The following is a 15,944-nucleotide window of genomic DNA, read 5'->3' as shown; positions in this document are numbered from 1 at the left end:
GTTACACATGGTCAATTGAAGTGTAACTTTTCTAGTAATCTGAAACCCTGCTGTAGCTAGGAATCTGCATGGTCAGTTGTGCTCAGTGGTTTTCTGAGTATGTGCCACTGTTTCACTGCTTCCATTTCTTGCTTTTTGGTAATAGGTTCAACACTTTGCCGAGCAGGAAGGCCCTGCGAAATTCACGCATTGTCAGCCAAAAGGACGACGTCCACTTGTGCATCATGTGCCTTCGCGCCATCATGAACTATCAGGTGGGTCACGTGTGCAAATACAGAATGGAATAACTCTGTGTTTCTCGTTTCCTTCTGTCCTGCTTCCCACCTTCTTTTATATTCTCTGTGATCCCACATTTTTTATGTTCTCTCGAATTTCAGCCTCTTTTCTTTCTTTGCTGTTTGGGTATTTTGTTGTTGTACCTGCTTTCCTTACTTTTAGTACTTCCCTTGCTGTTCTCGAGCTTTGCTGATACTTCCTCCCCCAAGAAGTTTAAGTGGGATGAAAAAACTCTGGGGGGGGTTCTCTCAAAGACCCGTCTCGGCACTTGCTTTTTTAGAACTGCCGGTGATGAGCACCGGCAGGACCCGGCACACTTAAAAAGCCCTGCTCCCCCCATACATCGGTCAAAAACACCCACTGCGTGGGCTGAACTTTCTACTTGCCAAATTTCCCAGGTCGATGAGTAACTAGCTAAGCCAGTTCCAGTTTTAATTAGGATCCATAATGCATTTGTGTAAGCATAGAACTGTTGCAGCAGCGAAAGACCGTTATCGATAATTATTGGACATTGATTTTGAATCGGTTTTGTAACATAAGAGCTGGTTCTTTGGTTGCACCCAAGGACTTAGAATTCGGCCGCTCTAACTGTAACATGTAAAACAAACATGCAGGCTCCGTGTAAGGCCTTAGATGCTATTTACAGACTAAACAGGTCTACTTAAATTAGGTGCATTGCGTGTGGTGGATGTCGCTGTTAGTCAGTTAATTGAAAGGTTAGTGGTTCGAGCCCAACCAGGGACGCAGAGTTTTATGATATCAGAAATGCAATCTGCGTGTAGCACTGATGAAGGTATTCTAGTATAGCTTTTGAAAGGCCTTATGTATGTAATGGAGATCTGATAATATAGTACACATACAGGTTACTTAATCAGATCAAGATCTTACTATATAGTTTTGTTGATCTTCCCAAAGTAGAATATGAATGTTTAATCTTCCTACAAATTATTTTACACGAAACGTGAATCCAGTAAAAGGTCTGTGCTCTTCTGAAAATGAAATGCACTTACATTTCCCATGGTCCCGAGCTCGGCTCCTCTCTAGCGCCACAAAATGTGCTTACATTTCCCATAATCCCACGGGCTCTACGTGACGATGTAACCCCCATTGAAGGCCTCTGTTAGCGTCCGTGGCATCGCAGTCTTCAGTCTCCGTTGAACTCAATTAGGGACTTTGAAAACAAGCACTGGTAAATCCAGCTTACACATAATGCATTGCAAGCACCGAACCGCCAGCAGAGTAAACAAGCATTGGCAAAGCCAATATGTCTCGCCTTTGGGACATTTATAAGTGTTAAGCCATGCAACAGTTGATGTTGTTGCACCAAGGATATTGTGCTGCATAACTAAATACTTAAAAGGTCCCAAAGGCGAGACCTATTGGCTATACCAATGCTTGTTTTAGAAAGTTTTCATATGCAGAGATAAGATTGCTATATGGTACATGTAAAGTGCCTCGCTACTCCAAAAAAGGTGGAATCGAGGTTAGACATGGACGACAATGGTGGTGATTCCCTATGTGAAAAAGCATAACCGGCCCTTGAGGCAGAACACCGCAGGGAATGTCTGCTTTTTACATCTATGTGCACTTGGAGGCAAGGCTTTAAGTGGGCTGGGTTCTGTTGGTTCTAAGAACAGGTGATGAGATGGGTCCCTATCGGGCTTTCCATTTTTACCCTTACCCTCTGAGTAAAGTAAAATCTTAACACTGTCTGGGTTTTATGCAGAGGACTGTCCGAATACAGATCTTTATGCAAGTGAAGTGATACCTATGCAGAAAGGTGTTTGTCCTCTGACCTCAGTGGGTGTCACTGTGAGGGTTTTATACAGAGGGCTATCAGTCTACAGATGTTTAGGTGTGTGAATGGGATTCATACGCAGGGGTGTCTGTTCCATGGCCTCTATGGGAGTAACTTTGAGGGTTTTATAAAGAGGGGTCAGGGCTTTAATTGGGCCAGGTCCTGCCGGTGCTCAGCTCCGGCAGTTCTAAAAATCATGTTCTGAGAAGGGTCCCTGTCGGGCTCTCCGTTTTGCTCTCCTCCTCAATGTAAAAAAAATTAACTCAGCAGCTGTACCACCGTTTACCAGCCTTTGATGTAACTTGAAACTGACTCGTTGTTCCACAGTCTCATCATTTCAGAATTGAAGCATTTTCAATATTATATACAGCAAAGTCATTGTTGTTATTTATTTACCTTATGCAACCATTGACAAAACCAATAGATCTGGCTTGTTTTAGGTGTAAGATCAGTTGTTACATCATATACCTGGCTGCAGTAACAGAAAGAGGCAGCAAAATACCAGTCGGCAGCACACGATGCTAAGCACAGATTTTTAGCTTACATGTTTAAGCCACACACTTAATTACATTGACCCCACCCCTTTAAGAGACCCCCAGGTTTTTCCATCCCACTTACAGTCCTGCTGAGGAATCCACAAAATTGTAGGTACTGTCCACAGATGACCTTTCTAAATTCACTCCTTTTAGCCGAGACGCGCTTGCACTGTTATACAAATGTTGGCTTATGCTTTAATAGCTGCACATTTGTTACATATAGTTTCTATGGTCGAAGTTCTTTGTAATTTTTATAAAACCAGTAACACCCTCATTACAACTGTGGTAATTCTAATTTGGTTGCAAATGCAAGTTTGCTCCCGAATCGGAAAAACAACCGACAACACATTTTCTCTGCGCAAAGGTAGCACCTATCATGATTTGTCTATGGGAACCCCACAATAATCCGAGCTTTGCAGCTCGTAATGGGGGAAACTCACGCAGCTCAATGAGGAGTAAATACTGCCTAAAAAACAGACCTCAAAGAATGAGGATCTTTGTCGCATTGTTTCTCACTGTTTCGATCGTTTTGTGGTTACTGTTGTTTTCTGTCGTTTGTTTACCACAGTCTGGATTCAGCCTGGTGATGAAGCACGCCTCCTGTGTGAACGAGATCACACTGAGCCTCAACAACAAGAGTTCCAGGTATGGTATGGTGGCTTCTGGTGCCTTTCCACGCGGCATCATCATCAAGCCATAAGCTGCACTTACCCGCAGTCCTTGTCATGTGGCCTGTACATTGCCATCCTTCTCCTGGACTTCCTGTATCCACACTCTGATGGTCTGTGTTATGCTAATAGGCTGGCACTGAGGTAATGATGCTGTTAAAGACCAGTCTAACGCTCATCCAGTCTACTAGCGGGCAAACACTCGCTATTCAGTCCAGTGTAGAAGCTGTGATAGTCAGGCCTTTTCTTCCGGTCCAGGTGTACTTACAAGTAACAAACAGGGTTTGACACTGTCTTTCCTCCTCACTATCCCAGGGCTTGGTTATTACTTCTTGCAGGGTCACAAGACTGCTGTGGTTGCCTTGACTCTCCAGGGGTAGCAGTGGTGCGCAGTCAAAGCTTGATCTAGGAGTTGGTTAAGGGTTAGAACTAGTACAGCAGAAGATGATTCTCCGGCAAGACAGTGTGTTCTCAAGACTACTCCATAGCACACATTTAGAAACAAGCAGTGGCAATGCCAACAGGCCTGGCTTTTAGATGAAACCACCTCCTCAGTGAATGATGGTTTTAGGCATTCAGTAAGTTATCATGCATGTCACTCATCTTAGAATTCGTGTCCATTTATCCATCTACTGATTTATTCTTGCATGCATCCACTTACACAACCACAATAAACTCACACAAACTAAACAATATATTCAGGACAAGTCCAAAGTAAAAAAGTAGGAAAAGGAAACATGCTGCTGCCCAAATCTGAGAGGCATCTGCTTGCAAGAACAAAATTAAACATAGCAGGTGGACATTTTGCAATGGTATTGTGTATGGTATTTTTTTGTTTTGAAGTTCCAACATGGCCTCCATGTTTAGCCCCAATGTGGTTGCCATCTTGGAACTGTAAAACTGTGGAACTATGGACAATACTATTCCATGACGGTGGCCTCGTCTAGAGCAGTGATACTCAAAGTACGGCCCGGGTGGGGGGCGCTTGCGGCCCTCTTGCCTATACATCATGTGCCCCCCCTCCCCAGTGAAAAGAAGCATGAGCTGCTGTACACTTGATGAGCACTAATATTCAGAAAAAATGGTAAATAAACGGCCAAGCATTTATTTGTAGGTTAAATTAAGTTGTGAAGTATTTTATTCGGTTACCATAAAAATAACCATAAAAGCACAGTGCAAAGTTATGAAGTAACTACGGTGGTGTCCTGCACCACTTAACTTTAGTTAACCTGCAAATAAATGCTTGCCCGTTCATTTAAAAATCAATTAAACTTCCTTTCACAATCCCTGATCCACCCAGACCCCCTACCGCCACCCTACTAGCATCAGTGCAGCCCTCAGACACACCACAGGCCATACTTTGTAGCCTCTGGGCAAATGTTTGCGAGTACCCATGGTCTAGTGGCTATGCTATCGCGGGAAATGCAGGGCACAAGCATCCTTTTAGCACTGCTTGGGAAGCTGTAATATTTTTTAATATGCTGTAAAATAATGAAAATAAAAAGATGATAACAAACTGAGAAGAGAATCTGAAGCACATTCATTTTGACATTTTATATATATATCTCAAAAAAACGCTTTTCCTCTGGAACAGCTAACCTAATTAGAACTGCCCAGTGGCACTGCCACTGGGTAATTAAAATTACATATGTTTTATATATACCATAATAGTCAACCTTTGAAGACTTTTCGGCTTTATCATATGTATTTCCAATTAAATAAATGAAGCCTATTGCCTGTAGGGCATAAACTTTCCCACAAGGTAACCAACAGGTACACAGTAATAAAAGTACAAATGTAAACAAATTACAGTAGTCAAAAATATATAAAGTCCAGCTGAAGATGGCCTAATAAGGATTATCACATTTTAAGGGGGTGACTTTGAGTTGAGTTTGTAGACTGAGTATTTTATGACGCACGTAACACAGTACCCTGTCCACTAAACTGATGATGCGCCCACCTCATTTAGAGACGGGTGGACTGTCAGCTCTCGGTTGACAGAACCCCTTTAACTCCATTGACAGAAAGCTATCTCTGAGAGCCAACAGGGTAGCAGTTGGAGGAGAAAGGGCTCGACACCACCTGCCTTATTTAGGGTCACTAGATATTTTTTTCCAAAACCCCTTTTTTTTTTTAAACGTTTGGTGGATGGCTGTCAAAATCAATGCCATGCGTCCATCATATATATTTATACCTTGAATGGAACCGCTGTGATGGCAGTTCCTCTCTATCAAGGCAAATTTGGGAGACGTCTGTCATACCTTAAATATCCCCATGGTTTGTTTGGCTAATGTGTGATAACAGTCCACTGTTAATTGCTTTTCACAATAAATAAGCCAAGTCATTGTAAACTGGAGTAGGAACTGACAGCAGTTGAACAGTTATATTCCCATGGAATATGAGAGAAAACCCATCAACTGAGGATCACTGATGAATGCAGCAAAGTAGTTTGTAACTTGTAATCACTACAGAAGGAGCCGACCAGAAGACCCTCCTCGCCAATCCTTCAAAATAAATAAAATGTCTGCCTTTTGATCCAGGTTTATGTCAGAGATATCATCATGGTACCTGGACACAGAGCGAGGAATATTAATATCATCAGAGTAGAGCTAAGGCAAATAACATATGGCTAAGTGACAGACTTGTTATGAGTTTGCTCGTATGCTTTATTGTTATTGGAGATCCAGCTGAGGGACAGCTGCAGTCAACACATCACCTAAAGTGCAATCCAAAGATAACATTCAGAAATCTCAGGCAGTAGGCAAAGCACACACTCGATGCACTGTACACTCTGGAATAGGCACCATGCGACCAACATTCCAATGTCTGTGCACACACAGCCAGATCAGGTATAACTTGGACCATAAACAGAGCCTGGGATGAACACAATGCTGGATGGACATTGATAAAGGCATTATGGGTTCTGTGGGACACCATCTTTACAAACTTAGCAAGGAATAGAGCAGGGTGAGTGATATAGGACAGTTCTAAATAGTAGTCATGGGGAGTCCATTGCCTGATTGTAAGGTGCTCAGGAAATATAGGAATTGATTATGTAAATTACATGGCTACTTCATTTCCAATGCTGTAGGTTATCATGGCTTTTGGTTATTTTTCACATGGGTGATTATTGATCCAATGTGCTCTAGTTATTTACAAATTTCAAATGCTTCTTTATTGAAAGAGTGTATAACTGAGGGCCCATCTTTGTTCGAATATGAAGCATTGACACAGTATTGATTAGTTCTGGGGCGGGGGCGGTTTAAGGTCAGTTTTTTTCAGCATTGGTATGGAGTATGGAGGCTGTAACCCTCTCTTTCGTACGTGTTGAAATACATGTCGTTTGCACAAATGTGGTTCTTGTTGAATTCCAGAAGCACCTATGTGTGACTGCACCCAGAATTTTTGTCTTCAGGTCAACCTACAGCAAAATCGGTAACCCGAGGATTGGGTCCTTGTCGAACCTTTAGGATGCCTCTGTATTCACTTTCAAACAACTATGCATCTTCTTTCCCCAGGACCAAGGCGCTCGTGCTGGAGCTGTTAGCTGCGGTCTGTCTGGTTCGTGGTGGACACGATATTATCATGGCCGCCTTCGACAATTTCAGAGAGGTAAGTTCAGGGTGGCCAGTCCATCTTGATAAGGGTCCATCATGGTGTGGTCATTTTCAGAGTGGATGGTCACTAAGAACTCTTTATTTTGGCAGAGCAAGCTCATTAGCAGTGTATTGTCTTTATATCGTTTTAAATTACAATTTCTGCATTTTAAAGATTTTAACCGATGTACTCAAGGTGATTTGTTACAGTCGGCTCTTCATCTTCCAAAGGAAGATACACCTAAATGGACAATCTGGGAATGCTTGACTGTCAGTTTATATTATATGTGACAATATTGACCTAGAGTAATATCACATCACTACCTCGCCTACTACTATCTTGTAAGGAAAGTATGTATTTATTTACTAGTGTTAGCTCCACCGACACTTAACTTAGACTCTAAGAATCAGTGGAGTTAAGGACAGTAATAACACACTCACCTTTTAATGTAGTGGATGCAATATTATTGTCATGTGATATATAAAACAAACAAGAAACGATTCCCCCAATGCTGTAAGAGCCTGTGGTCCCACTTTCAATGTCCAGATCTGTACAGCAAACCCAAATAAAACATAAGAGGCGAGAATGGGCTGACGCTGTCATTCATGACGTCTCGTCGCCGAAGAATGTGTACAGGCATTGTGCATGTCGACATGTTACTACATTTACTACTACAATGCATATACGTACTTTGAGGATACGTCGACATGCATGTTAGGTGCATTTGTTTTACAGTTGAATGGATGTGCGACGGCTGTATCATGGTAGTGTGTCTTTGCGCTTGTATTTGCATTAATTGGTGTGTGGGTGGACGGTTGCCTCAATTGTGTAATGTGGTGGTTGAATGCAAGGACCTAGATCCACAGACGAATACGTTCATGAATGAATGAACTGGTGTGTGGGTGGGTATGGATTTACAGAACGTTAGATGTGTGGGTGAATTAATCAGTTCAGGGATGAGGGCCTACATGACTGAATCAGCATGTAGGACACAGCGAGGACGTCCTGCAGCTCTCCTGCGGGACCAGCGGGCTGCCAGAGAGGTGTCACCTTGGGGCCTTCACCTGATACCTGGCGCGAGGTGGGCTGATGTTTTTCGTTGTCCCTGGAAACCAGCGCGTGGAGGGAGGAGGCGGCGGCTCCGTGTGTAAGGGGAGCCGAGAGTATCACGGTTCGCTGGAGGCGGCAGTATCTGGCCAGCAGGAGGGTGCTGATGTCACTCGGAAGGCAAAGGGATCAGGTGCCCTCCTTGCGCTGCCCTTTCTCTCTCCCCGATCCGGAGTGCCTGCAGAGCAGAGGGTGCCCATGTCCTCGAGGACTGGGCAGTGAATGAGGCCAGCTCCTCTCTGCCAAGGGCGTCTTAGGTTTCTGCCAAGGTTGTGAAATGTTTCCGGGTTTAAGTCTTGAATCCTTCGGGCATGCAGGCGACAGGCGTGTACCACTGTGTACCAGTGTGCCAGGGCCGTGCACCACCCACGCTTAGAGGTAGAGGGCTCTGTGTGCCAGTGCCAGTCCAATGTGTCAGAGTCGTGAAAATGAAAGGTTCTCCATGTCTGTGCCCACGTGTTGTACTACACAACCTTCCTGGTGGAAGGCGAGCTATATTGTGCCAATGCCACACGTTACATCCACACTGAGGTGGAAGGCTGTGTGTACCCGTGCCAAGCTCATGAACCACAAGCTACCTGGGATGAAAAACTCAGTATTCTGTACCAAGCTTCTCTGCATAGATTTAAAAGTGAAACGATTGTCCCACTCGGCCAATGCCATGTACAAGCCACACTTAGAGCTGGAAGGAGTGTATGCCTGTGCCAGTCCCATGTACCGCAGAGTCTCATCCACACACACGCTAATACAAACAGGAGTACCTGTCTGGCAGCGTCCTCAAGCATTCCTAACCATTTGTCACCGCCAGCCTCCCGTGGCATGGAATGACAGGGCATACACATTGCCCACATTTCTTATATAATGGGAGCTCTACCGTATAGACTTACATCATCTTCCTATATATTTTTGAGGTTAAGATTTCCACATCCCTGTGCCAATTTCCTTTGCCACCAAAGCCTACAGGCGAGTGGCTCTGATCCCCAGTGGCAATGCCCTGCACACAACCGTACAAGCTACAGCATTAACGTACTTGGCACACATCCCTGTGCACAGTGCTTTAAATGGACAAAAATAAGTGCAGGTACTCATGAAAAGAAGGGAGAGACTGGGGGTGGAGCTTGGGGCGGACATAAGGATGGTGCTAAAGGCGGAACAAGGGGCGTGGCTAAATTCTTCACCTTTTTAAGATTTTTATGCAAGAAATCTGCATGCATTGTTAGAATATCGGATGTATCTGTCCATTAGCTTTTTACACTAATAACCATTTATATAGCACTTACTAGTAAGTGTTTATTACTACCCAAAGGAACACCTTTTTAGCAACCTTAAAAAATTAACAGATTGAGAAAAAAATAGTAAGGTTCTATACATATGCCTTGTTGTTGCATGCAGGTCCTTGCTGCAAGGGCATCATTCACTAAGATATATGTCAAGGATGTTAACTTGTGACCTACAGGGAAGACAAGGATCTATGCAACAAAACCAGTATCCAACTGAGCTATCTACATAAAAAACAAATCTCTGATCTACATGTTGCATGCTATGCTTTCCAGCAGGCACAATGACCCTCTATGCGATTTTATGGTGAGTTGAACCTTAGATTAGAATGCACACAGATCTTTCTAGCAAGCGCATTAACCACCAGAGTTATCCACTTTATTGCTACTTATGGTGCCCCAATCTTACTTATTTAAGAGAAAGCTACTGGCTTCCTGTTTCATAAGATTAGTAAATGCTTAGCTGCAAAAAAGCTAGCAATTCGTCAGACACTCTTTTCATTCTCTGCACTAGTGGGTGTTTCTGTCTAAAATGGAAACCAGAGTTGCTATCCAAGGGACATACTTTGTGTAACTTCAGTAATCGGCATATTCTCTCTCTCCCTGTCACTGGATAAGAAATGTGGACACAGAGACGCTGGTGAAGTTGCTGCTGGTGGCTCAACCTTTCAACATTCCATTTGATGTAATTGAAAATGAGTGGTGGACAGAAAGAACAGGTTGCACATGTGACTTTAGATAAATAAAGATATCTAACTGGGTTCTCTGAATACACTCTGTGTAACTAAAATATACACCCATATACGTAACACAGCACACGTTGAAAAAAGTCTCTATTGGATATTTTGAATTGCTTTAAAATCTTTTGTTGACATTACTTTGCAGTATTTATTGCAATCCCACGTATGTTAATTTAGATAACATATTATATGCCTCATATACCTAATATAGTAAATGTCAAATGTATTCTTACATTTTTAACTGTCGATGAAATAAATATTTTAAAAAAGCAACAGACATTCACATCATGTTACAAATGGCAAGAGGGTCTGTCTGAATCGAAATATGGCTACTGACATGAAGTCCCAATCAGGAAATGAGACTTATTACAAATAAAATATGTTTCCTGTGCTTGTACTCAAATAACTTGTACCAATGACCACCTGGGGGTGCAAAATAGATAAAACGTTTGTTTTCCTGCTTTTGCCGTCCAATCACAGTGTGCAATAAATTGCAACCATGAGTGTGAGTTACATGCACTTACCTAGTCATGCATTACATATATTGGCTTTTGATTAAAATTCAGCCGTATACGTCCTTGTGGCATGTAAGCCCAGATGGTTTAGCACTGGCTGCAAACATCTCTGTTCAAAGAGCATATCACATTTTTCACGCCGGAGTGTGTATGGTACCGAGATCCCATTATATTTACACATGCAAATAGGCAATTTAGTTGTGAAAGGATGTTTAAAAATAGTGAAAGTAAGCGCAAACGTTTTGTTCTGGCCAGGCAAATTGAAAATACCCACCACAGGCAACAGTAACTGGAAAAAATACTTGTATGTGTTTTGAAGATGCACAATATCAAGTATTTGACTTTAACATAGTGCTCAAAATCTTGTCTTGTCATAGATGTACTGGAGAATTTGAGTTAAAAAGTCTAATGGCAGCAGTTTACAAAGAGCGCTTTCTCCTACAAAAGCGTCATTGTATCACTGTGTTACCCTGAACAATGCCTCTCACACCCTCGCCCATTAGGTTTCATAGCCACCTCTCTGCCCCCGCTGTGTAAAAACAGAGGCTAAACGAACCTCCCTGCAGCCACACCTCTGCTCTGATGGCTTCCAAAGCAGTACATGCAGATCACTGTGTAATGGTGATAGGAGCAACTGTTCTCTTGTGCGAGCCCAGCCCAGCCCAGGCTTCCACTGTGATTAAGAGTGGAAGGTGCTGCCGAGGTACGAGGTGATTGATGACCAGAGTGCCACCTGCATCAAAGCCAGGCCCTTGTGAGTACCGGTACTCTCCGTAATTCAAGGAAAAGTGCCGGTACTCGATGTAAAAAAATGAAAAAGTGCCGGTACTATGTACCGGTGAGTACCGGCCCATTTAAAGCACTGCCTGTGCATGAAACGCTCTGTGTGCCTGTGCCAGTAACCATGCATTACAATAAACCAAGAATAATGTTAATGTGCCTAGAATTCTGTATCAGCACCACATGTTCATATTTATTATCTTTGTAACACAGTGCCAATACTCGTACCATCCCTTGAGTAGAAAACTAGGGAGAGCCACTAACCACAGCCCCAGTGAAAGAAAAAATAGCGAGCTGTAATATCTTGCAAGTAACCAAACCTCCATTGATAAAGCCACAATCATCTGTAATATCATGCCAGTAACCAACCCTCCATTGATAAAACCACAATCATCTGTAATCTTATCCCCAAGAACAAACCTAAAATTGTAACCACAACCATCTGCAAACAGCCAATAACCAAACCTCCATCGACAAAACCAGAATGATCTGCGATCTCATCCTAATATCAAACCTAAATTTGTAAACCACGATCATCTGTAATCGGCCAAAAACCAAACCTCCATTGAGAAACCACAACCATCTGCAATCAGCCAATAACCAAACTTCCATTGATTAACCACAATCGTCTGTAATTAGCCAATAACCAAACCTTCATTAATAGAGAGACACTTAGCTGTATTATGCCAATAGCCAATGACCTGCACTCCCATTCCAATCACCAAACCTCCACTGATAGAGACACACTGGTCTGTGGCCTCATGCCAGTAAAAAAACTTTCATTGAAGAAACACAATAACCTGTAATCTTCCAATAACCAAACATCATTTGATAGAAACACAGAAATCTGTAATAGGCCAGAAACTAATGATCTGTACACTCACGACAAGAACAGGCCTCCATTGATGAAGACAAGATAACCAAACCTCCTCTGAGAGACACAATCATCCGTAACCAATGATCTGTAATGAAAAGCTATTACCAAACTTCCATATAGACACGCACAACTAAGCCTTCCATTGGTAGCGACACAAGAATCTGTAGCCTCATGCCCATAGCCAAGCCTCCTTTCATGGAGACACAATGCTCTGCCATCTAATTTCAGAACCTAAGCATTCCATTGGTAGCGACACAGTAGCGTCCACTCCTTGACCAACCGGATCATTGGCTTCGCTAAAAAAGTCTGCATCTCTGTGCCAGTGACTTTGCCATCTGCTGAATCAGACACAAGGGTTCCTCGGCTAAAGCTCAACCCATCCATGGACATGGCTCGATGATTACATATTTAAAAGAACCATAATCAAGGAGGGGAGTAAACAGAGTAAGGGCTCACTCCACTTCCAAACTATATTAAATGACCAACAACAGAGAGGATATTTCCTTTGTCCTGACAGATCCCTTGATCTGTCCAAAGGGTGCACCTGTTTAGATATGGGAGAACCCGCACCCATGTCCGTCCGCAAGTGTCATGCTCCATCATAGGGTTCCCACCCAAGACGCCCAGTGCATTTGGGTGTGCTGCGACGCCTGACTTACAGTGGAGCTGTTTTTTCTTTAACGGGGATCAGAACTTCCAAGATTACCTTTAGGTGTCCCTGCCAGAAAGGGTGATTTTATTGACCGGAGCCTTAGATAGGGTTAAAAGAATCACAAGGTTAGATGTGAAGCAAGACAATTATGATCTCTCACATCTTGGTCTATGTGTTTCAGCCATGTCTTTTAGATGCCAGTCAGGGTCAAATGGCTTTCTTTAGGACTGATAGCTAGATCCCTTTTATGCTATCAGGTGTTTGCCATACACTGGTGTACTCGTGAGTACTATCAATTATGATCTTGTGAGATTGTGACGTAACTTACTTTCTCTGTTATGCTCACAACAGGATTGCGTCCTGTGGATTAATATTAGTTTTTGTTGCCCATAACATCATAGAGAATTAGAGGCTGGCGGACCCTGTAGTCACCCATTTGTCAAGGTGTCGCACCCGCTACGTTGGTGTCCTCTAAGCTCTGAATGTTGTCACACACGAGTACACAAGAGTATGGTAAACACCTGTCCCAATTCACATCTTAATTTGTCATTCTTTTAACCTTAGCTAAGGCTCCCATCAACAAAATTGCCCTTTCTGGTAAAGACAACTTAACGTCATTTTAACTGTTCTGATCCCTGATAAAGAAAAACCCGCTCTGCTGTAAGTCAGGCGCCGCAGCACACCCAGATGCACAAGGCGTCTGGGGTGGCAACCCTATGAAGAACCATGCCACTAACGGAGGAGGTGTGGGATCTCCTATAATTAAATAGGGGCACCCTGTTAACAGATCAAGGGGTCTGTCAGGACTTAGTAAAGAGGCTCTCTTGATGGTCATGTTACATGTTCAAAAGGCCAAACACTGATCTGAGCATCGCTAGAACCCATGGATTATGTGCCCTAGCCCTGCAGTCCTGTTCCAGAGCCAAGCGGCTCTGTCTTCAAGTATCAGGCTGTTAAAGAAGAGTGACATTTACAGTGGCGGGTGATTTGCATCGAGGGTGGTTGGGTGGTGGGGGGGGCACAAAAACAATTCACTTTCCATCGCAGCGGGACGTCCTCCTCCCTCGGGTGTTTTCCAGGAAGCTCCAAATGTAGGAAACTGCACTACCCAATCCTGGTGCTGCTCTCACAGCATGAAAGCAGCACCAGGATTGGATAGAGCAGGCTCTCCCAGCGCTTCTAAGAGCACTGGAACCCTGCGCTTTCTCTAACCCAGTTGTCTAAGAGAGCTTGGTTAGTGAACTTTAAAATGCGTGTTTCTGGCTGCCCACCTATTTAGTTATAGGAGACGGCCGGCCAAAGAGAGATGCACATTTTACAGCGCACAGTTTCCTGCTGCTGCCACTCGGCAGCGCTGACTCCGCCCCGTCCTGACAGTTCAGGTCGGGTTGCCGAAAAATTAAAATGGTAATAAATAAACTTATTACCATTTTATTTTTCAGCTCTAGGGCTTGTGGGGGATGCCCCTCTGCTCAAATGGAGGAGAAGCCCCTGGTCCCATCGAGCAGCACACATAAACCACCATTTCATGAGGCATCGCACATTCAAGAGGGGTAAATCTGTTTCTGTTCCAGTGGCCAAATCACAGAAGGGCTCTGAAGCCACATCTCAGTACCGGACCGTATACGACTGCAGCGGACAGGTTATGTACTCTTGCGGTAACACTCACATCACACCACGGAAGGCGAAAGGCTCGGTGACCATGTCCCCAAGAAGGGAGTAGTACGGTTGGGCGGTTAGGGAGGTGAAAGGGTGACTCGCACCCTTATGTCATTCTTCTAAGTCACGTTTTAAAGTAAATAGCTGTGCATCCAGTATCCCGTTCTAGCCCTGAAGGTGAAAGACTGCGCCTTCTCTCCTGCTGCATTTGCACCACTCATTAGAACAGGTTGTGCTGCCCTTGAGGATGCTCTGTTTGTGACATAATCTTTCTATGTAACGCTGGCTCAGCCAGTTTAGTTTGCCTGTACAAGGCCGCCACCTGCTGGCTAAAAGATTAAAAACAAGACGTCCCTCTGTTCGTTCAACAGTCGCCATCTGAGTCCCCAAGTTCACATATATCATTCAGATCCTGCTGCCAGACATCAGTGCTCACTGTTGTCCATGGACGTCAATTCACCATAATGCAAGGGGTTGCGGAAGTGACATTGCATGCCATTTGACCTTTACAATGCTCACACACACAAGCTTACACATACTAACATATTCACACACTCTCCCGCACATAAACAAACTCTCACCCGCAAGCATGCATACAATATGCATTTAACAGCATTCAGGGTCATATTCCAGCTAATGTACTCCATTTTCTAGTACACTAATAATAGTGAATAATATCATGAACTATTTGTTTAATAAAAAAATTGACAGAAACCAGGCCAGTGAAGCTCCAACCAGCGTCCATTAGGAAGAGCTGCTCCTGTGTTCCAGGTGTAATGGGTTGGCGGTCCAGCACATTAGCCCGGCACAGGCTGCATGTGTCGCACCCAAGCGCTCACGCCAGCGGGTGGAGCGCAAATATTAAAAAGGGAGCTTGACCGCACGAGGTCAGTCGGCACCCAACCTGCATACTGTGTGGTGTCAATTATTTTCCTGCACAATACGCGGTTTAGGCCCACGAGGTCTGATCCAGGCAGCTCTCCACACTGGCGACGAGCGCGGAGCTGAACCTACGCTCCTGCGCACTCACCGTGCACCCGACATTGTGCACGGCCGCCCAGCAGCTCAACGCGCACCGGAGACGAGGCGCGGGAGTGTTATCCACTTTCCCTGAGCACTGCGGCTGGCAGTATCGGAAGCAAGCAGCCGCCGCAGCAACAGTACATGTTCCAGAACAGCCAGTAAAGATGCAGCTCCTGCACAGGCACACGGAGGCCCACACCCACGCAGACAAGGCCCTAGGGGAGAAGAAAGAGAGCACCAGCAGCGAAAGGCCACAGGCATGAGGCAGGAAATAACACTGCCGACAGGGAACACCTCCAACGCCCAGCAAGAAGATGGTGACACGTCCCCACTGCGCGCATACGCGAGGAGAAAAACGGGAACACACACCAGGGGGTGCGTCAAAGAACCAACGCACATTACACCCTGCAGCACCAGGACACAACCCTCAGGGCACAAT

The 15,944-nt window shown here is 44.3% G+C and overlaps 1 protein-coding gene across 3 annotated transcripts in view; it reads left to right on the top strand.

Moving 5' to 3' along the window:
• FMNL1 (formin like 1) overlaps positions 1 to 15,944 on the top strand; it is a 1,060,054-nt gene that overhangs the window by 498,333 nt on the left and 545,777 nt on the right. For all 3 annotated transcript variants that reach the window (XM_085647374.1, XM_085647364.1, XM_085647383.1), the window contains exons 7-9: positions 146 to 254; positions 3,179 to 3,255; positions 6,797 to 6,890. In XM_085647374.1, coding sequence (XP_085503500.1) covers positions 146 to 254; positions 3,179 to 3,255; positions 6,797 to 6,890 — 280 coding nt within the window. The remainder of the gene's footprint in view (positions 1 to 145; positions 255 to 3,178; positions 3,256 to 6,796; positions 6,891 to 15,944) is intronic.

Source organism: Triturus cristatus, chromosome 1_1, assembly GCF_964204655.1.
Source record: "Triturus cristatus chromosome 1_1, aTriCri1.1, whole genome shotgun sequence".
NCBI lineage: Eukaryota > Metazoa > Chordata > Amphibia > Caudata > Salamandridae > Triturus > Triturus cristatus.
The sequence above is the reverse complement of the archived record's forward strand: the minus strand, read 5'-3'. Positions and strand labels throughout refer to the sequence as shown.